At 33.7% G+C, this 21,762-nt stretch overlaps 3 protein-coding genes and 1 long non-coding RNA gene across 4 annotated transcripts; 1 reads left to right on the top strand and 3 right to left on the bottom strand.

The window, feature by feature from the left end:
• Window positions 1–2,096: 2,096 nt before the first annotated feature.
• LOC141693858 (uncharacterized) lies at window positions 2,097–3,785 on the bottom strand. The gene is made up of 5 exons (XM_074499042.1): window positions 3,326–3,785; window positions 3,030–3,105; window positions 2,671–2,855; window positions 2,504–2,579; window positions 2,097–2,393 (listed from the first exon to the last, which is right to left on the bottom strand). The coding sequence occupies exons 1-5, from the start codon at window positions 3,467–3,469 to the stop codon at window positions 2,377–2,379; spliced, it is 498 nt and encodes a 165-aa protein (XP_074355143.1). The 5' UTR covers window positions 3,470–3,785; the 3' UTR covers window positions 2,097–2,376.
• A 3,741-nt stretch (window positions 3,786–7,526) lies between these two features.
• On the bottom strand, window positions 7,527–11,218 carry LOC141689294 (cucumisin-like). The gene is made up of 9 exons (XM_074493548.1): window positions 11,028–11,218; window positions 10,671–10,762; window positions 10,319–10,562; window positions 9,608–10,121; window positions 9,417–9,517; window positions 9,125–9,343; window positions 8,937–9,048; window positions 8,637–8,850; window positions 7,527–8,531 (listed from the first exon to the last, which is right to left on the bottom strand). The coding sequence occupies exons 1-9, from the start codon at window positions 11,216–11,218 to the stop codon at window positions 8,032–8,034; spliced, it is 2,187 nt and encodes a 728-aa protein (XP_074349649.1). The 3' UTR covers window positions 7,527–8,031.
• Window positions 9,920–11,411, top strand: LOC141689295 (uncharacterized). The gene is made up of 3 exons (XR_012562331.1): window positions 9,920–10,056; window positions 10,702–10,775; window positions 11,274–11,411. It is a non-coding gene; the product is annotated as an uncharacterized LOC141689295 (long non-coding RNA).
• Window positions 11,412–13,880: 2,469 nt separating this feature from the next.
• LOC141693537 (cucumisin-like) lies at window positions 13,881–16,975 on the bottom strand. The gene is made up of 9 exons (XM_074498677.1): window positions 16,893–16,975; window positions 16,552–16,643; window positions 16,193–16,436; window positions 15,504–16,020; window positions 15,320–15,420; window positions 15,028–15,246; window positions 14,841–14,952; window positions 14,547–14,760; window positions 13,881–14,448 (listed from the first exon to the last, which is right to left on the bottom strand). Exons 1-9 carry the CDS (start codon window positions 16,967–16,969, stop codon window positions 13,919–13,921), a joined length of 2,106 nt encoding a protein of 701 aa, XP_074354778.1. The 5' UTR covers window positions 16,970–16,975; the 3' UTR covers window positions 13,881–13,918.
• Window positions 16,976–21,762: the final 4,787 nt, after the last annotated feature.

The raw sequence follows: 21,762 nt of genomic DNA, 5'->3' as shown, positions 1-21,762 counted from the left end.
TGGGTTATAGGGTCACGAAACGGGTCGCCAAGAATCTCAGGAACCCGCCAGATTATTTGCGAAAATTCGTCATTGCCCGATTTTTCGGCAAGCCGCGTTCAAGCCTCAAACGCCGCAATTCCAGTCTGGCTTCATTCCGATTGAACACCAAATCAATCGAGAAACCTGAGGACCACAGTAGCATCAATTCCTGCCATCTCCGGTGAAAACCGAAGCAAAACCCGATAACTAATGAAGAAATTTCCGACAAACCACAATAAACCCTAAAACTCGATTAAACTTAACGAACAAACAATACAATTACATAAAGATTCTAAATATTCAATTATCCGTAGCAAACGATCGAGGATTCGACCGAAAAACGATCGAGGATTCGTAGCAAACGATCGGTTTGATTACTCGAACTCCAAAAATAAAAATTAATTAAGGGTGTTTTTATCTCCTAATTACAATAATTAGCCCAAAAATTAATTTTATGGAGATTAATTTTAAAAATATCATTTTTAAATAAATAAAATATTTTTGTCAAAATTTCCCACAAATTATGAATGTTTCAAAACCGCAAAAATAACATATCTTTGAAATACCCATGATTTTATAAAAAAACATGAATTTTGTGGGTTTTGACATCTCGATAAGGGTCTGTTTCTATAAACTTTTGTAAAATATAATATTTTTTAAATTAATAATAAACTCTGAAAATAATTATTAAACAGGATAGATCACGTAACATGCTACATAACGGATAACACTTAACTTATAGCGATAACGATATTTTAAATTGTGTTTTTATAATTCAAAAAAATGAAAATAAATATGAAACTTGTATTTATTCATTAAACACATAATTACAGTCACAAAATTTTCCTAATATTACATTTTTGTAAGAAGAATGCCAAAAAAATATAAAAAATAGAGAACAGAAAGTCTTTAAACACATTTGAATCTCTAACATTTTTAAAGGATCGGAAGTCCCAACCAAATTTTAAACTGTTCAGCAATATATACGCGAGAACTGTCCCAATTGTTGTGTAGCATGTGCAATGCATTCATCTCCTTTAATTGAAGCATGTGAGATTCTGATAAGTTGAATTCACGGCACAATCCTATTCCTATCTTTTATTCCAATGAAATGTCTCTCAGTACCGGAGTAAGAGTTCACGGTTCTCTGTTGACAAATTAGATGCCCATGAAGATTTAAATTTCTGTAATTATGTTTCTTTTGTTGGTTAACAGTTAAGAGTCAATTTATGCTTCTTCCGTTATTTAACCGTAACAAGTCAAGTTCGAGTAACTCATAAATTGTTTAAGATTCGTTACACCTAAAATTGAGGTATTTTAACCCTTATCTCTCATACATATTAGCGACACCAACAAAGTCCTCTTCCCGTCACTTAAATTTTTCAAAAGAGAATATCAATAATATCAATAATTTCCAAAAAAAAACAGAATATCAATCTACCGTTTATTTTATGTATCAGTATTTCATATTTAATAGCTTAATTTAATAACTTAAATCCTATGCGATGCACGAGTTTTTGTTAATATTTAATTTTTTTATTTATTTCGTTATATTATAATATAGATATTTAATATTTTTTTATTTATTTTGTTAACATTTGTATGTAATTGTTTAATAATTTAGTAGTTTAACAGATATATAATATTATTTATTTATTTTTTTAATAACCAAAACTATGGGATAACCGTTTAACCAAATTATACCATATATGTATTTTTGGATACGAAAATGCGATTATTAACGAGAGGTGGACCGTTCAAGTCTGGCTAACATACAGAATAAGAAATTGACCATATAACAGTTGCATGGAAAGCCTAGTGTTTGGACAAGTGGAGAGAATCTGGGAATATATATATCACAGATGAAGTCCGTTCAGCATGCATGGAAAGGAATCAAACTCTCTTCGTCATATCTTATGAAGATAAAAGTCTTATTGTTCTTATACCAGTAGATTTATATACTTTCTCGAGATCCAACTTTGATTATGACAAGCCAACTACAACACTTGTTTGTGTATGCATCCATATGAACAGATATTTACTAATTAATTAATTCTGTAAATATAGGCAAAGGATAAAAACGAAGCTACAAAGTTCATTAGATAACCATCTCATATACATGACTTGCTTAGACGATTAACTTGATTTACCAGAGCTAGAGTAAATATGTAAAAAAGAAGAAGAGAAAGAAACACTACAAAAACAAAAGTACACGAAGCTTCCTACTATTGGCTGTATACGTTAAAGACATCCTCTACTGTCATCGATCTCATGTTACCCATATATGTTGCACAATACATTAGGCACACTCTTGATATCTTGGATTATAATTCAGATGTCATCAAGGCAAAGGGTTTAGTAGTACAAGGATCCTGCACAAACAAGGACGGAAAATGTTTGGTAAATATTTTTGTATCCAATCTGGTACCTCTAACATTTTTCAAGCAGTTAATTAAGGCTACAAATGAGTTAGGTTAGTTACCTTCCCACCAATTCCCACGCGAAGCGCTATTTGAATTATTTCCATTAGAATCATCACTTCCTCCATCTTTCTTGATCTGATCAAATATATAGAGTAACAAAGTAATTAGATTAGGTTACATATATATATATATGTACTGTTAAATATTGGTTATCATCATCACTTACTGCATGGTGAGAAGTTTTGGTTGAGGTATTAGGAGAATAAACTTCTTGGCCACCATAGTAAATAGATGAGCTATAGTAGCAAGGGTTTGATAACTCATTTTGATTGTAAGTTGAATTACTAGTCCTGTCTTTGCTTTGTTTGCCACCACTTTGATCACCTTTGTAACTTCTCTGACTATTGTAATCTGGATATACATAAACACAAAGTTAGTGGTCAGAAAAAGTTAACCAAAAGTTTAAAATTCTTCTTTAAGCACTAGTTGGATTCTTATTTCTTTCTTTTGGATACATATCAAGTGGAAATTAGGGTTTATGGGAATCTGAAAGTAAGCCAATAATGTCAAGAAATGTCCACACACCTTGAATTCCCTGTCTGGCATTGCCATAATCCTGCTTTCTTGCTGGTCCAGAAATAGAAGAATCTTTTCCCAAGCCCTTATATAAAATAACACAAGATATCATAACTGAGAAAAATAGGGCAAACTAAACCAGACAAAAAGACACATAACTAACATGATGTGACATTGTTTCACCTGATAAATTAAAGAAAAATTATTTTTCCATGCTCATAATCTACAACCAAGTTTATCTAATTGCTAACACCTTAAGATTTTAAATGAATCCGTAGTTTAACGTGACTACGTAGAGAACTTACTGAGGAAGGTGGTCCAAAAACAGAGCCAAAGACTCCTCCAGTAGAGGAAGAAGATTGTAAAGAATCTTTAGGACCAAAAAGATCCATAGTAAAAGAAGAGGAAGAAGACGATGAACTACCAACTTTCTTCTTGTTATGCTCCATAATAGTACTAGTAGTAGTAGTAGTTTTCTCTTCTTTGTTGTTGTTGTGGTGGTGGTGGTGGTGGTGGTGTCAATAAACTAACAAAACTACCTCAAATTTATAGAAAGATTTTGCAACTACCAAACCAACGACCAAACGACACAGCGACCAAAAGTAAATGAGAAATGAAGATAAGATTTGCAGGGCAGAGGTAGAAGCAGGAGAGCAGAGAGACACTGAGAGAGACAGAGCACGTGAAGGATTGCAGGGGTTGTTTTATGAAGAAAAATGAATAGGTGTGATGGGTATTTATAATCCAAAGAAAAAGATGTAGTAACTGAAAAGAATGGTGCACTACTCACCCATGTGCGTTCATCAACCTCCCCATAACTAACTTTTCATCAAATATACAGATGCTGGTCAAATTCACATATTTCTAGGTCCAATCAACTTATGCCATATGTCCTTCTCGGATACCGCAAGTTGCCTCGTATATGTTTTGTAGATATATGAAACTTGTATATGTTTTGTAGATATATGAAACTTGTGGGGGAAATAGATTCAATATAGATTTATGTTCGTGAGCGGTTTATTTCAAGGTTTTCTCATTTCCGACCACGGGTATCATAAAATCACTTAAATCACATAAACCGTTTGTTTTGTTTCATAATGGATTTTAAAATGTGATTTTTAAATTTTTATGATAAGGTTGCAGTTTGAGTTTTTGACAAACCGCGAGGTGCGGTTTGCGGTTTGACATTTTATATACATAAAAAAATATTTATAATATATATATATATTCATATATATATATATATATTATAAACATATTTTTTGTTTATTATAATTTTGTGTTACAAATATTAGTTTACATATGACAAATTACCGACATATTCTTATTTTCAATCAAAAATATATTATTTTTAGCTTTATTTTATTATATCTGTATATAAATATTATTTTTTTAAATAAATAAACCGCACAAACCGCACCGCACCGCATTTTCGTGATATAATTCATGCGATTTTAGAAATTACGTGTTGCAGATGCGGTTTAAAAAAAACGTACCACACTCACCTCGATCACACCTAATTCCAACCATGCATGTGTTGATCATTTCATTCTGAATATGAGCAACGCATTATTGTCAAGGCTAGGGTGAGCATTTTCCCCGCACCGCCCTGTCCGATTCCGATCTGATCCCCACCCGGCGGGGAATTTGAAATTTTTTCGAATACAGGGTGAGAATTAGGAGGTATTTGTGAAATATTCGGTGATTGGAGCGGGGTCGTGGATTAGTGTCTCCCCGCCCCGATCCTTGATCCCGAATCGTATTTTAAATAAAAATAATATTATATATATATAAGTACCACAAATAAATATTGAAATATATATAATTTATTATTACCTTCAATATTTATCTCCTAAATGATTTAAATTTACTTATCGTGGTATTATTTCATTACAATAATATTATTTTTGTTTATTATTGATACTAGAAATAAATATTAATTCAAATTAAGGTTAAAAAATTATATTAAATTAAAAAAAAAAATCTATATATTATGATTTACAATGTGAACTTTAATTGAAAAATATTATTTACAATTTAATTTTATTAAATGAAAAAAGTAAAAAAATTCTTTGATTTCCCATTGGGATATCTGTTCCCCGTTTGGGGCGGGGTTCGGGGAGGAAAATAATTTCCGTTCGGGGATCGATTTTAAATTCGGGAATCGGGAACGGGAATAGCACGCTATTCCTGACCAAAGCTCCCAGAATATGAAAAGAGAACATGAGAACTGAATCTATATTTAGAAACTTAAACAAGGATCGCGTGATTGAGAACAATTTATAAGTGATATCAAATACTATGCACTCTTTTAATGAGTGCATTTTGCATATATATATTTTCAAATTTTCAATGTCATATTATTGTACAGCTAAAATTAATTTTGATGTGAGATATAAAACTATAAACATATTGAGCTGGTCGAATGTGAAAAATTTAACCGACACTTTTGATATATGGATCGAGAATGGATAACCAAGTTAAATACCCATTATCTAAAATTCAAATTATTGAAAGTATTTATGTAGGCTTTTCTAGTTCATGTACAAAGAATAACTCATCAAACAACATACACACACAGGAGGAGGAAGGCGCAAAGAATAGTCCCTTTCCCAAAGAAGAGGAGGAGATAAATAGATAAGGGGCAGTAGTCTTTGTCTCCCTGCCAAGTTGAAATTATTCGGATATGGCCCCCCCCCACCCCATTTTATACCCCTCTTCATTCAACATTCCAACTTGTTTAATTACTAATGCTGTATAATTAGTCATGATAACCATATGCCCAAAACTGTTTATTAGAGATTCATTATTCAAACATCCTCACACTGCTGGTTTCGTGCTAACAAACATTAGTTTCAACTGTTCTCACAAGAATATAAAATTTGCTTTAAATTATATATTGATTTTTCTAATCTACGCCTACAAGCATACACTAACGAGTAAGTTCACGATTATCTCTCTCATTAATAATAACGGACTCTTTTCATGAAAAAAATTCACATCAATCACAATAAATCAATTCATAAACACACATTAGACAAACTAAAATAAATTTCTCCAATAGTTGGCACCCTTGAAGAGATATATAATAAAAAATATTATTTTTAATTGTCTCTCTCTTCCATGTTAATTTTGGCAATCTTTTCACAAAACAATCCAATAATTGACATCTATAGATGCCAAATTTACTAAAATTACAAAAAAAAATGTGTAATACAAATAAATTAGAAATATAATAAATTATTCATTATTTGGATCACAAGTTAAATTGTCATAATAGTTTATTCAGCATTAAAACCACAAATGAATTTGACACCCTACTTTATTTTGACACTCTTGGCACCTCATGCCATCTCACTTGGCATCCCATGATATCCCAACAACTCTAATGAAGCGTTAACCAAGGTGCCAAGCCACGTCATGTCACATGGCGTGGACACCCTTCTTAACCCCGCCTTTGAAGTTGCTGTGGTAGTTTCTTGATTAAATCTAAACTAATACTAAATATAGACTAATAAATTTCTCGTAATACTTTCTTTACTGAATCTAAACTACACAAGCCAAAAACAAAAATTACGAACAAAATGTAAAAAAGAAGATATTTTACAAACAAATTATAAACGAACCATACTGTTTGTTAAACTCGTCCGGTTCGTTCGAATTCGATCTCGATAAACTCGTCCGATAAACTTATCGAACTCGAGTTCGAACAACATTTTTTGTCCGATAATCTTAACGAACCGAATTTTTAAGGTGTTCGACTCGAGTTCGATTCGTATTCGGATCAAGTTCGGTTCGTTCATTAAACTCGAGTTCGGTTGAAAAAAATGGTATATTTATAATATTATATGTATAAATAATATATGTATTATTAATAGTATATATTAATTATATTTTATAGTTATTTCAAATAAATATTTTATTTGTGAAAAATATATAATTAATAGCTTGATACAATTTTTTTACCTAAAATAAAATTTAAAATTATTTTTTTAAAAAAATACAAATGATGTTCGCGAACAGTTCGTGTTCGGTTCGCTTCGATATATTTGCGAACAGTTCATGTTCGTTCATGTTCGGTTCGTTTCGACATGTTCGCGAACAGTTCGTGTTCGGTTCGAATATTACCGAACTCGAGTTCGAATCCGATAAATTTATCGAATAATGTTCGATTCATTAAAATTTTTGCCCGAGTTTGTTAAAAGTTCATACAAGTTCAATTTGTTTACGACTCTAGTTTGTTTTGTACAATGATACCAAGGCCACCAATGTATGCAGCAAGGTGGTCACGGCGTCCTACATAATATCTAGTAGACTTTGGGGGGCCGTATGACCCTTTATCTTACGAAAGGGTAAGATATATAAAATGGCTTCGCAGGATTTCAATTTTGACACGTACGATGAAATATGGTCCGTTTTCGAAAACCTTAACGTGTTACGAGGATGACTTAATTGGATCATATTATATTTTTAACCATTTCAGGCTTAGCTAACTTGCATGCTTGGGACAAACCATGTCTTATTCAAATTTCATAAATCAAATTACAGAAGGAAATGCATTAGTGTCCTGAATTACATCGCGTTTATAGGACTTTTTTCGTGATAAAAGAATGTAGAAGATGAATTCGACTAGGAGGAGGAAGTAGAAAATGCAACAACAGGACTCCGCACTTGGAATGCCCCATCATCCCACACAGAGGCGGATCTAGGGGGGGTCCAGAGGGGTCCCTGGCCCCCCCTAAATTTCCAAATATAAGTTGGTAGTATGCAAAATTCATCACTTGTGACTGTAGCCTGGCTGGTTGTTGCTGTTTTGGTTCTAATGAAAAACCAGGGTTCGAACCCTATCTTTCTAACTTTCCTTCCTATATGTCTCTTCTATATTTACTTCTTCTTTTTTTATGCAAGTCTGTATATAAATCATGGGGAGCAGTTGATGATGCATCATGGTGACCCCTTGATGGATACAAATCTTCTTAGAATGATTTTCTAAAATTTTTTTGGACCCCCCTTAAAAAAATTCCTGCGTCCGCCACTGATCCCACACCAAAGAACCAGACAACACTTTGGTACCAACTGTTGCAGCAACTGTAACTGTGAAACTTTGTTTTTGTCCCATGGCTTTGAACGAAAGCACGCTAGGCTCGACTTTAATATTAAGTCCTGATGGAGCGCTTATTATGGACTTATAAGTTGACACTGGTGATCCGACATTTGTTACAGTTCTTTGGAAGGTGCGGATTAATGAAGTGCCTGATTCCGCTGATAAACCAAATGAAGGATAGTTCAAGTCCCAAACTGTTCCATTGTTCGCTGAAGTACAAGTGCTGTTATCTCCAGTAACGAGTTTCAGTGATTTGGGGCTATAACCTTGCCCGCACAAAAATGTGACGAAATCTGCCTCTCCTGCATCGTATATTAGACCGGGTTGTGCAGCTTTAATTGGATCTATTTGACCTGATCCGTATGCAAACTCAACATCAGTGTTTTTAGCAGCACTTAAAGTTGAGGCTGCAGAGGAAGACAAGGAAATTGATGCATTACTAAATTGTCGTTTCCAGGTCAATGTCATTATCTATCTCGGCTTTAAAGCAAAAAAAAATTAAAATGTAATACCAGTTGTCATAAGAGCGGACTTAATTGCTGCTGGTGACCACGTAGGGTGAAATGATTTAACATAAGCAGCTGCACCAGTAGCATGAGGGCATGACATGGATGTACCAGATATTATGTTGTACGGGACAACTCTTTTGTCTCCGGTTAATCCTGTTACTGTTGTAGCTTCTGACCAAGATGCCAAAATATCCACACCAGGAGCTGTTAAGTCAGGCTGCATAATTGAAAAGATTCAGATGAAGCAGTGAAAACAGACAGTTGATCAACAAGAAAGTGATCACTGAACATTATATAAATTACCTTGAGGAGATCCCTTGTAATTGGATTTGGCCCTCTTGATGAAAATGAAACTACAAATGGGGCTAATGATTGTTTGGCACCGATACTCTTGAAAATGGTTGCAGTTGGTTTACTGCATTAATATTCGGAAATTGGTATTTTTAATTAAAGTTTAAGATAACCTGAAACTTTAGAGAATTAATACATACCTAGTTGTATTAATGAAGGTTGAAACTTCTGCACCATCTTCCAAACTTAGATAGGAAGTAGACAAAGGAAAGGAGAAAGCATGATCTTTAAAGCCTCCATCTTGCATTATTGTACCAACTGCTCCTGCTTGGATTTGACCCTCACCATCATTCAGCTCATCACAAAGAACTATCTTTCCATTTACCAAAGTTTTGTCCAATGAATCAAGCGAACAATACCTGAATTTACGAGAATTTTGTCATTAATTTTAGACATGTCACAGTTAATAGTACTGCTCATCTTTATAAGTACCTAGAGTCTTCTCCACTGAAACCTGCTGCGCTGTTTGGTATATCCCCACCATAAACTATTGGGTATGTTCCACTGAGATTAAAAGTGTTCACAGCAATGCCCTACACATACAGAAAAATTTAGGAAAATATGAAAAAGAATAAATGATGATTAATATTTAGAGAATTCGTGAGGTGGACAGACATGGTTACCTCATAAACTTTGTTGTTACCCAATTGCACATTGGTTATGAACTTTCTATCTATGGTGCTGGCAGCAACCGATAGAGACCAAGGTGAAAGGTTGGTAATTGTTTCTGGTTCAGGACCAGAATTTCCCGCAGAATTAGATGTGAGTATCCCATTTTTCATGGAGTGAAAAGCTCCAATTGCAATTGGATCATCGAAATAGTCTAAAGCAGAAAAGCCCCCTACTGAGAGAGAGATTATATCAACCCCATCTGCAATAGCATCATCAAATGCAGCTAAAATATCAGCATCAAAACAACCATCAATCCAACAGATCTTGTACACAGCAAGGCGAGCTGAGGGAACCCCTCCACGAGCTGTTCCTAAGCCAAGGCCTGACAAGCTTGCTTGGCTTACTAAGCCTCCGGCTGCTGTGGATGCAGTATGTGTTCCGTGTCCCTCTGAATCCCTAGGTGAACTGAAATCACCTTCACCTATTTCTCCATCACTTCTGTAGAACTTGGCTCCTATGATTTTGCTGCACTCCAATAATCATAAACTAAGCAGGTTTTTTCTTAAACTGAATAAAGAATGCTGAATAGTGGATTATTAGCCTTTCTGACTGATAAAATATTATGAGTAAAGACTAAATTGTTTTAACTGGTATGTTGAAGCAATAGGGTCAGTCTCAGGTATGATCTCTTTTTCTGAATGATAATGTGGCAAGAACATTACTTGTTACAAGTGAAATTAGAAGGTGATTGGCAGCTGCCTTTCCATTTGCTTGGAGGTGGACCAAATCCTTCATCACTGAAACTTTTAGATTCAGGCCAAACACCAGTGTCTAGCATCCCAACTATAATATCACTTTCTAACTTTGCACGCACAACTTCTAGTGGGAAGCCAATGAAATCCCATGATCTTGTCGTATGTAGCTGTTTCTTTCTGCTAAGGAAAACTGAGACTACACCATCCATTGCTGAGGAAACAAATTAGAAACTGGATTTTAGAACAGTCAAAAGATTACATAGTTATTGCCATATAGTAATCAGCTCCTTTATGTCGTTTAAATGTATGCAGTACTCACTAGACATTTTGTTTCTCTCTTCCTCTGTCAGCTTCGCAACAAATCCGTTGAAACTCCTCTTGTAGCTGTGGAGTAAAGACTGAGATGCCCTACTGCTGATTACAGGTCAATGCAAAATTCATATTAGGCTAGATGAATAAGACTAGAGAAATTATATATAAGCTGACCCATAAATACGACAAAATATTTTGATAATAATTAATACAAATTTCTACAGCCAGATAATATAACTAGTTTAAGTTCTAAGTGACAAGTCATAAGTTCACTTAACTTAATCTGTCAACAGTTAAGCACCTATTAAATTAAAATACTACCAAGAATGCCAGCTACACAATCGAAACTAAATTAGTAAACAACCTGCCCACAACTTGTTGTAGCATGTTGGTGTGGAAGGCAGTTGCAGAGAAACCTTTAGCCTTAGGAAGATCACCCATGTACACTACATATATCTGAAACGATGATTGGTATTGCAGACAGTTTAGTATGTTATAAAAAAAATTAATAGCTGAATAACAAATGAGAACTCTTATTTTATTAGATTTTTTCATAAACTTTACTAGTATATGCTCTGATAAATATTTTCTTTCCAAAACAATAAAAAAGAGTTAGAGGTATGCCTTTTGATCGACATCAGATGCTCCACTGCAGCCGATAAGCATGGTATGTGTGAAGCTGATGGTAAGTAAGAACAGTAGAGAAAAGATGTGACAAGCCATTGTGTAGGGAAGAAGTGGATAACGAACGACAGTTTTTAAGTTGTGTATTTGTTGCAGACTTGCAGCCAACAGATGAGGTATATATACCAAGTTTTTCGTTCAATTATATATTCACATGTCGTATAAATAGCATTGTGCATTGGTTTCTCAAGATTAGATATGTAATATGCAATGTTTTACCCGTCTCCAAATAGAAATTGATAGAAGCCGGCTTAAAAAAATAATTGATTGTATGCTTAATTATAATGTGATCCTATACAAGAGGTACAAGAACAAGTAATTTTCCCTCTTTGTTTTCCTTATCACTATGGTAATCCAGATAAACAACATTGTTCTTGGAAGTTTCTATTCAGACACTCACACGCGAGTCTGATACTTATTTTGTCTAGTTAGAGTTTCCAGTATCAGCTAGTTTTAAGCTTAAATAATTATCTTTGAAGATTTAAAACTTTGGAAAAGGGAAAAGAATCCGCGTATGAGGAACGTAATGAAGAAGTTAACTGTAAGTGACAGAGGACTGAATAAAAAAGGAATCAAGACATAGAAAGGAGTTGGTGTTTAACAAAAACAAAGAATTGTGTCTGTGTCAGTGAATAAATTTTTTGGTATGGTATAAAACGATGTTGACAATTTCAAAACCAACCAAATGGAGTTTGGGCCATCAAATTGACTCGTATATATAACCGACCAAACTGCAGGGAAGTACTAATTTTATTGGCACCTGGACTGGTTATGAAATATGGTGAGGTATTTGTTCCCTTGGTTTTTGATTCAGCAGGATGGAATGTAGATTAACAAAGCTGTAAAACTATAAGACGAGACGAGAACGAAGAAGAAAGCTTGCTGGATAATCTCAAACGTAACTGCTGGAAATGTAGAATTCATAAACATGGACAAGTTTATATTGGATGTCCTCAAGGTTGATAACAATATGTTTTGACATATGAAAGAGGCAGAGACTTGATTCACAAGACCCCCACCAGATAGATAGTTTTATCGATGGAATTTCTTTTAAATTAAAGGATAGTGTTACTGATGGAATTTTTTTAAAAGCATTTTTTATGAAATTAAAGGTTAATTTTTACACGTTATTTGAATTCAAGTCGAAATTGGGATTGCTTAAAAAATAATGAGTTTTTTTTTTGTTTGGTCGAAACTAGACATCCTAACTCGATTCAAATTCAAAAAGATGAAAGTAGATGATACCTATAAGCTTAATTTTTCAATCCTAACCAGATTCTGAAACTGGTAACTCAAGCTGCCTGTCTGTATATATTTTACATTGCACAAGACAAACCCATGTATTCAACAAGATTGCACTACAAATTACATAAAACATTAGTACCTGCCCGTAGTTTAGTTTGTATACACAAATCACCTCCATTAGTACTTTGGATATGGAACATTCAATCGCTATTTCACATACACCGTCCCAGGCCACCCACAAATGTGTGCAGTGAATGTTATAGTCTCAGAAACTTATAGTATCCAAGCAGAGGTGTCTCCTGGAGATTTTCAACTACTCGACATGGAAGCCTACCCTGAAGAATACTCGATTCCTAGTATTGTTTTGTCTTTCGATAGCCTTCGTTCGACTAGGTGCTACCATTTGTTCCAACAACGACTTTTTGTTTTGCAGCCTTGTATGCACCCTATTACGAGACAGTACTTGGTAGAGACAATAGTTGAGCACGTGATGAACCTGGTTTCTTCATGCGGCGAAGATGATATTAATCTTGGTTTTGTTGTCGATGCAAGATTAGATGTATAATATTTTCGAGTTGCGGATGAAGAGGAACTTGCACCATACAGGCTATTTGATGAAATGAATGATGGTGAGGATGATATGGATGATGAGGAGGTGAATCCGAGGTTTAAAGGTGTGGAGAAAGGGAGATATAGTGGAGGAGATGGCAAAGAAGAAGTCATTACTTGTTCTGTGCGTCTCGAAGACTTGACCTCAGGGATGGAGTTTAATAGATTGCCATGCTCCCATATTTTTCATGGCAGTTGTATTGGACCTTGGTTTGAAAGGAATAAAAGTTGTCCCAACTGCAGAAATAAAGTAGAACACGATGACGGTGCTGTGGTTGCCATTGCAACACTCTTGAGAACTATGAATGATAGAAGAAGACAAGTTTAAAGTGTAATTAGATACTTTTTGTATTTCTACCTTCTTGAAATTTACTAGTGATGAATTTTTCTGTATATGTGAGCTGTGTGAAGTTTAATTGTTTTGATATCATCATTCCTTCATTCTTTCTTGGTAATGTCCAATTGCGGATATTTGAATATGCCTACATAGATCCTCAAGCGCTTTGTTATGAAAAGAATGGAGGTATACACAATGCTACAAACGATGCTGAGATCAGCTACAACACTTTCTGCAGTTGATTTGTATGGTTTTGATTCAAATCAAATCATTTCTTATAAAAATTATAATGAAACAAGTTACAAAGTATAATGTTGTAGTAATTTAATCACATGATGTATATCAAACTTTCGAGAAATCAATGTAAATGATGAGTAAAACTAGGAGGATGAAACAGAATACGCAACAACAGGACTCCTCACTTGAAATTCCCCATCATCCCACACTAAAGAACCAGACAACACTTTGGTGCCAACTGTTGCAGCAACTGTTACCGTAAAACTCTGTTTTTGGCCCATGGATTTGAACGAAAGCACACTAGGCTCAACTGTAATATTAAGTCCTGAAGGAGCATTCACAATGGCCTTGTAAGTGGACGCTGGCGACCCAACATTTGTTACAGTTCTGTGGAAAGTACGGAGCAGGGAAGAGCCTGATACACTGGATAAAGCAAATGAAGGATAGTTCAAGTCCCAAACTGTGCCATTGTTGGCTGCTGAACATGTACTGTTATCACCAGTTATGAGTTGCAAAGACTTGGAGCTATAACCTTGTCCACATAAAAATGAGATATAATCTGCCACTCCTGCATCATATATTAGACCGGGTTGTGCAGCTTTTATTGGATCTATTTGTCCTGACCCATACGCAAACTCAACATCAATGTTTTTAGCAGCACTTAAAGTGGAGGCTGCAGAGGAAGACAGTAAAGTTGATGCTTCAATGACATTTCATTTCTGTGTCAATGCCGCTATATATTTGGGAGTTCATAACTAAAAAAACAAGTACCTGTTGTCATAAGTGCAGATTTAATTGCAGCTGGTGACCATGTCGGGTGAAATGACTTGACATAGGCAGCTGCACCGGTAGCATGAGGGCAGGACATGGATGTACCAGATATTATGTTGTATGGAACAACCCTTTTGTCTCCGGTTATTCCTGTGACAGATGTAGCTTCAGACCACGATGCCACAATCTCTACACCGGGAGCTGTTAAATCGGGCTGTACAATTGAAAAGAATGGGATGAAGTGGAGAAAAAACATATTAGAAAAAATGAAGGTAATCATGATACTATATATACCTTGAGAAGATCAGCTGTAATAGGGTTTGGCCCTCTTGATGAAAAGGATACTACAAAAGGGGCTAATGAATCTTTAGCACCAACACTCTTTAAAATGGTTGCCATTGGGTTACTGCATGATCATTCAAATATAGGTATTATTTTTTTAAGCTCGGGATAACTGAAACTATAGAGAATTGTTCATTACCTAGTTGTGTTGATAAAGGTTGAAACTTCTTTGCCATCTTCTAAACTTAGATAGGAAGTTGACAAAGGAAAGGAGAAAGCATCATCTTTAAATCCACCATCTTGCATAATTGTACCAATTGCCCCTGATTGCAATGCGCCCTCCCCATCATTCAGCTCATCACAAAGAACAATTTTTCCATCAACCAAAGTTTCGTCCAATGAATCAAGTGAGCAGTACCTGAATTTACCGAGTAGTTTTTCATTAATTATTTGAGTTGTCACAATTATAAGCTTCTTATTTTTATAAGTACCTAGAGTCAGCTCCAGTGAAACCTGCTGCACTATTTGGTACATCCCCACCGTAAACTATTGGGTATGTTCCACTGAGATTGAAAGTGTTTATGGCAAAACCCTACATGTAAATATATGCTCAGGAACATATGAAACACAACGATGGGGGTTAATGTTTAAAAAATATATGATAGACATTCTCACCTCATAAATTTTGTTGTTACCCAATTGTACATTGGCTATGAACTTTCTATCTATCGTGCTTGCAGCAACCGATAGTGACCAAGGCGAAAAGTTGGTAATTGATCCAGCTTCGGGACCAGAGTTTCCAGCAGAATTAGATGTCAGGATCCCATTTTTCATGGAGTGAAAAGCTCCAATAGCAATTGGATCATCAAAGTAGTCTATGGGAAATGACCCCCCTACCGAGAGAGAGATTATGTCAACTCCATCCGCAATAGCATCATCAAATGCAGCTAAGATATCAGCATCTGAACAACCGTCAGACCAACAGATCTTGTACACAGCAAGGCGCGCTGAGGGAACCCCTCCACGAGCTGTTCCTAAGCCAAGGCCTAACAAGCTTGCTTGGCTTACTACGCCTCCAGCTGCTGTGGATGCTGTGTGTGTTCCATGTCCTTCTGAGTCTCTAGGCGAATTGAAATCAGCAGCTTCATCTAAATCCCCGTCAGTTCTGTAGAACTTGGCTCCTATAATTTTGCTGCATTCCAATAATAATAAATGAAGGAGGCACTTGGAGAAAACTTTATACGGATTAGCCTTTCTGAATGAAGGCTAAATTGTTTGATAACTAATTAATGCTGAATAAGCAAGGTCCAGTGTCAGGCATGTTTTAAAAATTTAAATTTGAAGAATTTTTTTGAAATATTTACTTGTTGCAAGTAAAGTTAGAAGATGATGCACAGCTGCCCTTCCATTTGCTTGGAGGTGGACCAAATCCTTCGTCGCTGAAACTTTTGGATTCAGGCCAAACTCCAGTGTCTAGCATCCCAACAATAATATCACTTTCTAAACTTGCACGCACAACTTCTTGAGGAAAGCCAATGAAATCCCATGATCTTGTTGTATGCAGCTGTTTCTTTGTGCTAGGAAACACCGACACTACACCTTTCATGACTGGGAAATATTAGAAGTAGAAATTAGTTTAGAAGTCAAACAAAAAAAAAATAACAAACTCAATATTTTAATTAATCAAATCCTTCATGCTGTTCAAATTGTATCTGGTGCTTACTAGATAGTCTGTTCCTCTCTTCCTCTGTCAGCTTCGCAACAAAACCATTGAAACTTCTCTTGTAGCTGTGGACCAAAGACTTGGATGCCCTACTGCTGATTGCACATAGAGTATATGATCAGGAAATTATTTTTTTAATTTAGCTAGTAAATAACAACGACGAAAAACATTTTATGCTGGTAACTTGATAACTAAACTCAATCTTGGTCACCTTACGGAAGTCATATATTGTGTGATGTTACAGTTTTAAGTTACCAATAGGTTAACCAAGTATGATAGGAAACCATGAGTGATGAGTTATAAAACGAACTACACGATTATGATCTAAATATATAAACAACCTGCCCACAACTTTTTGTAGCATGTTTGTGTGGAAAGCAGTTGCGGAGAAACTTCTGGCCTTGGGAAGATCACCCATGTACACAACGTATACCTGAAATGACGATTGTTGCAGATAACTTAGCAAGCCAGAAAATTGCAATGCGTTTTTATAAAATCTTGTTCTGTTAACTATTTTGCTTTTAAAATCATAGTAAAACAGCGTTAGAGGTATGCCTTCTGATCATCATTAGAAGCTCCATTGCAGCCGATAAGTATTGTACAAGTGAAGCTGATCACAAGTAGCCATAGCAGAGTAGAAATGTGACTAGCCATTATGTTGAAAGGTTGTTAAAAAATTTCAGCTCTCGGTTCTGTGTTGGCTGCGGCTAACAGAGCAGGTATTTATACAAAATATTTAATCCTATTTTATACTAAACACAATTGTATAAAACATCCTACATTGGTTTCTCAAAATCAGAAAAAGTGATGCAATAGTTTAACCGGTCTCTACAAAGAAGGGGTCAGAAGCCGGCTAATTATAATGATTAATTACTTTTAATTTTATTCCTATAATTGTATCTAATCACCAGTTGATCAGTTAAAGTAGTATAGTGGGTTCATTTTGTTTTTACACTAAAACTTCGATGAAAAATGAAATGAACAAAGGAAAACTAGAGGATCCAGTACTTAAATATTTGCAGACATGCAACTGCATTTTACGGCCAATCTAAAACCAACCACTCCCTAAACCGAGTTGTAATACCATGTTAAATAACCAATCTATCCAAAACCTTAAGGTGTCATAGAAAGGTTCCACCACGAGCTTAGACTATAGTAATCAGTCCATCATCTAAAATCATTTGAGCATTGATGTCTTCTCTAATTTATAGATCAAAATGCTAATTAACTGTTTTTACATTGCACAAATGTAAAGTTTTGATAATTGAAGTCTAAACATGTTGATTAGAAGAGTCCGTCGACCTTTTGTATTAGTCCCATTGTGGCTGATCATCGGAAAAGACTAGGAGCCTACTGATACTGCAAGGATATACCTCAGAACGAATGTGCGGCACAAGTCAAATGCACGAAAATTACATAACCTAAACAATGAGATGGAAATAAAATACAGGATTGACTTCAAATTTTGGTACCAGGCTAACAAACAGAACTCAAAATATAAAATTACTGACAAAACAGTATTTATAAACTTGGGCAAGAATTCTTCGAGAAGGTTTGTTTAACCGTATGGAATGTGTCTGTAACAGTATAACACAAATCCAAACATACAAGTCCTAGACACTGGTTTTCTCAGCTGCGTTGTTCCCTATCATCTTCTTATGTTGTTTGTTATATATGTGCATCTGTTGAAATGAAAGTAATACTAATTTAACAATACATACAAGTCCATAAGACAAAGCAATGTGTTTATAAAAGATGTGATTCAGTTATTACTATAAGTTGACAAATCTTATGCCAACACTTATAATTATTTAGTCTTTTCATTGTTTCATCATATAATATATATATATATATATATATATATATATATATATATACTAGTATTCTCCTCAACAACGTATTCATAAAAGATGGAGCTCAGTTATTAGTTATTTTTAACATTTGACAAAACTTATGCTAACGCGTTTAGTGATCTAGTCCGTTTAGTTATATAGTGTTCTTAGTGTATCGGAGTCTTGAGGAGCATTGTAGTTTTGCCATTCGCTTGTACGTAAATCCAATAGCATATTGATATACAGATTTTTTTTATTATTTGCCTGCCTAAACGCAGAATATCGGTTAAAAAGAGCTGAAAATGCCAAACACAAATATTTCTTCCTTCCTCTGTTTTTCAAGTTAAATTCACCTCAATGAAATTTATATACATATTATGATTGATTTTTTTTTAATATTTATACAATCAAAATATAATGTAGACTTCAGTAAACTTTACTTTTCAGTTTTTTTGAAATTATATAACAATTATTTTTAACACCGAATGTGTTCATTTGACCTGGAAAAGTTCGTGGATAATCATTTTGAAAAAGGTGTACATTTTCGGATCTTTTACTTCATTGTTTTGTGTTTTAAGGGAGAAGGTATAATTTATGCAGCATAAAGTATTGAAATGAAAAGTAATAATGTTTTTTCAGTGCTATGCATTTGCTCCTTTTTCTTAAAAATGTATGAAAATCTTGTTAATTACGAGAAATGCCATAATCTACATAAAATCAATTTCAAATACAAATACGTAAGGCCCAAATTTCGTATATTCCTTGATAATGAAGTGTAATCTTGGTGTGTATGACTTACTCCATTAGAAATTAAATTAAAATAAAAATTACAAAATATACCATACCTAACTTAAATATACTCTCCCACATACAACTTTATCAAACTCCTTATATTTCAAATTGAATTTTTTCCGTATTGGTGAACTTTTTTTAAAATCTAACTTCACTATATTTTTCTACGTCCTCCAACAATCAGTATGAATACCATATTTGATATATTTCGGTGATAAATAACTAATTATTTGTACGAGAATCACAATCTAGTGGTTGCTGAAATAATAATGATTTCAGTTTAGTGATTCAGGTAAGCTTAAATACTGATTTTTTGTTAAAACATAGCAAATATGCTATGCAAATTGATGAGTGGAAAATGGAGAAAAATACGGTGAAATTATTTTTTTAAAAAAATTAACCAATTAACGGAAAAAAGTCAAATTAAAAATGAAGAGGAAAAATATATACACGAATACATAGTGCACATGTAAGGAGAAAAGAGAATTAAACATGTGCCCATTATTAGTTTTTAATTTTTATTTTAATATTAATTTGTATTTGAGCACTTATATATATATATATGCACTCATAAATATATGATAAATGTCTTGCCATTTTCTTCAAAAAAAATTGGGAACAAATTTGGGATAGCATATTACTCTATTTGTGTTTGCCTTCACTTAGCTTTCATCTGAGGCCGTAAATGTGGTTATAATTTTTGCACATTCGTATGAAATGTTGTGTTTAAGGTGGCCTTTAAAAATGGCCAAGATTTGAGCGCATTTAGATGAAGCAAGCGATTTGTATTTATGGTTGGTCATTATTTATGGAATAACCCACACTGCAGTTCCCAGTACAAATCCCAAAGAGGGGAGAATGGACAAAAATAGCATGTTATATCAGTGCTAGAGCTTTACCAGGATGGTTACGATTGGTTGAATCGTGTTACCATTCATATTTTGTATAAACTTCCTACCCTTTCCTCATGCATCACGTACGTATTCTCTCAAATAATTAGGCTGCTTTCAATGGATCATTCAATGAGTGACTGGGACTGGGACTGGGACTGGGACTCTGGGAGTAACACGAGGGCATGTTTGTTTTACCATTTTTCAACTTATGGCTTATAGGTGACCCGACAAAATGAATCCAAAAAATAGAACGGAAATTCATAAAATCAAAATTTGATTCTATATCCGAATCATATAATCTGATAATCATCCAAAAATTAATTAAAATTTATCTGAAAATTATCTAAACTAAAAATTATCTAAACTGAAAATTTAACTAAAAATTATCCAAAATACTAAGTTCAATCAAAAAATATATTATCGAAATCCAATATGACCTGAAATAAGCAAAATTCTTACTTAAAATAATTTTAGGTTAAGATAATATAATTATTTAATCATAATTTTGTGTAACACTATGTTATATTATATTAAAAATACTATATTTAATAAAAAATATTTTTTAAGTCTCACAAATTAAAAAACATAAATAAGTAATGATTTGAAAATATCTGAACCTAATTTGATATGAATGAAAGTTTGTCCAATCTTAATCCAAATTTCATCCGATTTAGACCCCAAATGAATCACATCCAATTCGATTTGAATGATCTCTAGATATATCATGATATGAAAATGGTTTCGATTTGAAATTAATCTGATCCGATTATCCGAATTGTTATGTCTACTTATAAGTACATAACAACTTATTGTGAGTGTTTATGTACCCAACTTATAAGCCTAAACATCCAAGGCACAAATGAATATATACATGACCGAACAACGCCGCACATGTCATTCTGCAAAAATTAGCGATTTGGTATATATTGTTTATGAACTTTTTCTATGAAAACCGTAAATACTCTTATTTTTATCGATGTGGGATGTTACAAACATCACCTGTTATAGGGTTGACGTCCTCGTCGAGCTTATAAACACAATACGGAACCTATACAATGCTTTTGCACTTTCGATCGGGTAGAGCTCTAATAACATCCAAGCCAGCAACCGAATGTATACCAGAACCAAAAATCCACTATATTTAACTTGTTTCTATAAATACCACAAATATTCTCTTATTATTATCAATTTTCGACGTGAGATATTACAAAGTACCTTCGTCCCAACTTATTTTTTATTACTCGACTTTATTTACTTTCTAATAATTTAAAATTTAACATATATGTTTGTTAATGTTTTCTTTGATATATAAGTTATTAATTAAAATAATTATATTTAATAATATTTTTAAATTTAATTCATAAATTTTTTTTACTAACTTATAAGTAAACTTATCCAAATACTTTTTTAACTTATAAGCATTCATTCACTTATCACTCTTCACTTATATGACACTTATTCATTAAGCTTCAAGTTTATTTTTTAAAATATTTATCAAACATGCACTAAATTAAACTTACATGCATATATTTAGATTTATATAAATATTTAGTTAAAAAATTAAAATAAGAATATATATATATATATATTATACGAATTATAAACTAGTGTATTTTATTTATTTTGTTAGATATAATTGATGATATCAGGATATAAACTATCAAAGTTTATTATCAGGACTTAATATCAGTATT

Source organism: Apium graveolens, chromosome 10 (assembly GCF_009905375.1).
Source record: "Apium graveolens cultivar Ventura chromosome 10, ASM990537v1, whole genome shotgun sequence".
In the NCBI taxonomy this organism is placed as follows: Eukaryota; Viridiplantae; Streptophyta; class Magnoliopsida; order Apiales; family Apiaceae; genus Apium; species Apium graveolens.
The sequence above is the reverse complement of the archived record's forward strand: the minus strand, read 5'-3'. Positions and strand labels throughout refer to the sequence as shown.

Excerpts from the sequence above, each read along its gene's own strand:
- LOC141693858 (XM_074499042.1), bottom strand. The coding sequence starts at position 3,469 with ATGGAGCATAACAAGAAGAAAGTTGGTAGTTCATCGTCTTCTTCCTCT. Across the intron at positions 3,106-3,325 it reads TTTTTGGACCACCTTCCTCA|GGCTTGGGAAAAGATTCTTC; the intron begins GTAAGTTCTCTA and ends ATTTTATATAAG. Across the intron at positions 2,580-2,670 it reads CCAAAACTTCTCACCATGCA|ATCAAGAAAGATGGAGGAAG; the intron begins GTAAGTGATGAT and ends ATATTTGATCAG.
- LOC141689294 (XM_074493548.1), bottom strand. The coding sequence starts at position 11,218 with ATGAAAAAATCTAATAAAATAAGAGTTCTCATTTGTTATTCAGCTATT. Across the intron at positions 9,518-9,607 it reads GTAACAACAAAGTTTATGAG|GGCATTGCTGTGAACACTTT; the intron begins GTAACCATGTCT and ends CTGTATGTGTAG. Across the intron at positions 9,049-9,124 it reads ACCTTCATTAATACAACTAG|TAAACCAACTGCAACCATTT; the intron begins GTATGTATTAAT and ends ATATTAATGCAG.
- LOC141693537 (XM_074498677.1), bottom strand. The coding sequence starts at position 16,969 with ATGGGTGATCTTCCCAAGGCCAGAAGTTTCTCCGCAACTGCTTTCCAC. Across the intron at positions 15,247-15,319 it reads TTCACTGGAGCTGACTCTAG|GTACTGCTCACTTGATTCAT; the intron begins GTACTTATAAAA and ends CGGTAAATTCAG. Across the intron at positions 14,761-14,840 it reads TTACAGCTGATCTTCTCAAG|CCCGATTTAACAGCTCCCGG; the intron begins GTATATATAGTA and ends TCAATTGTACAG.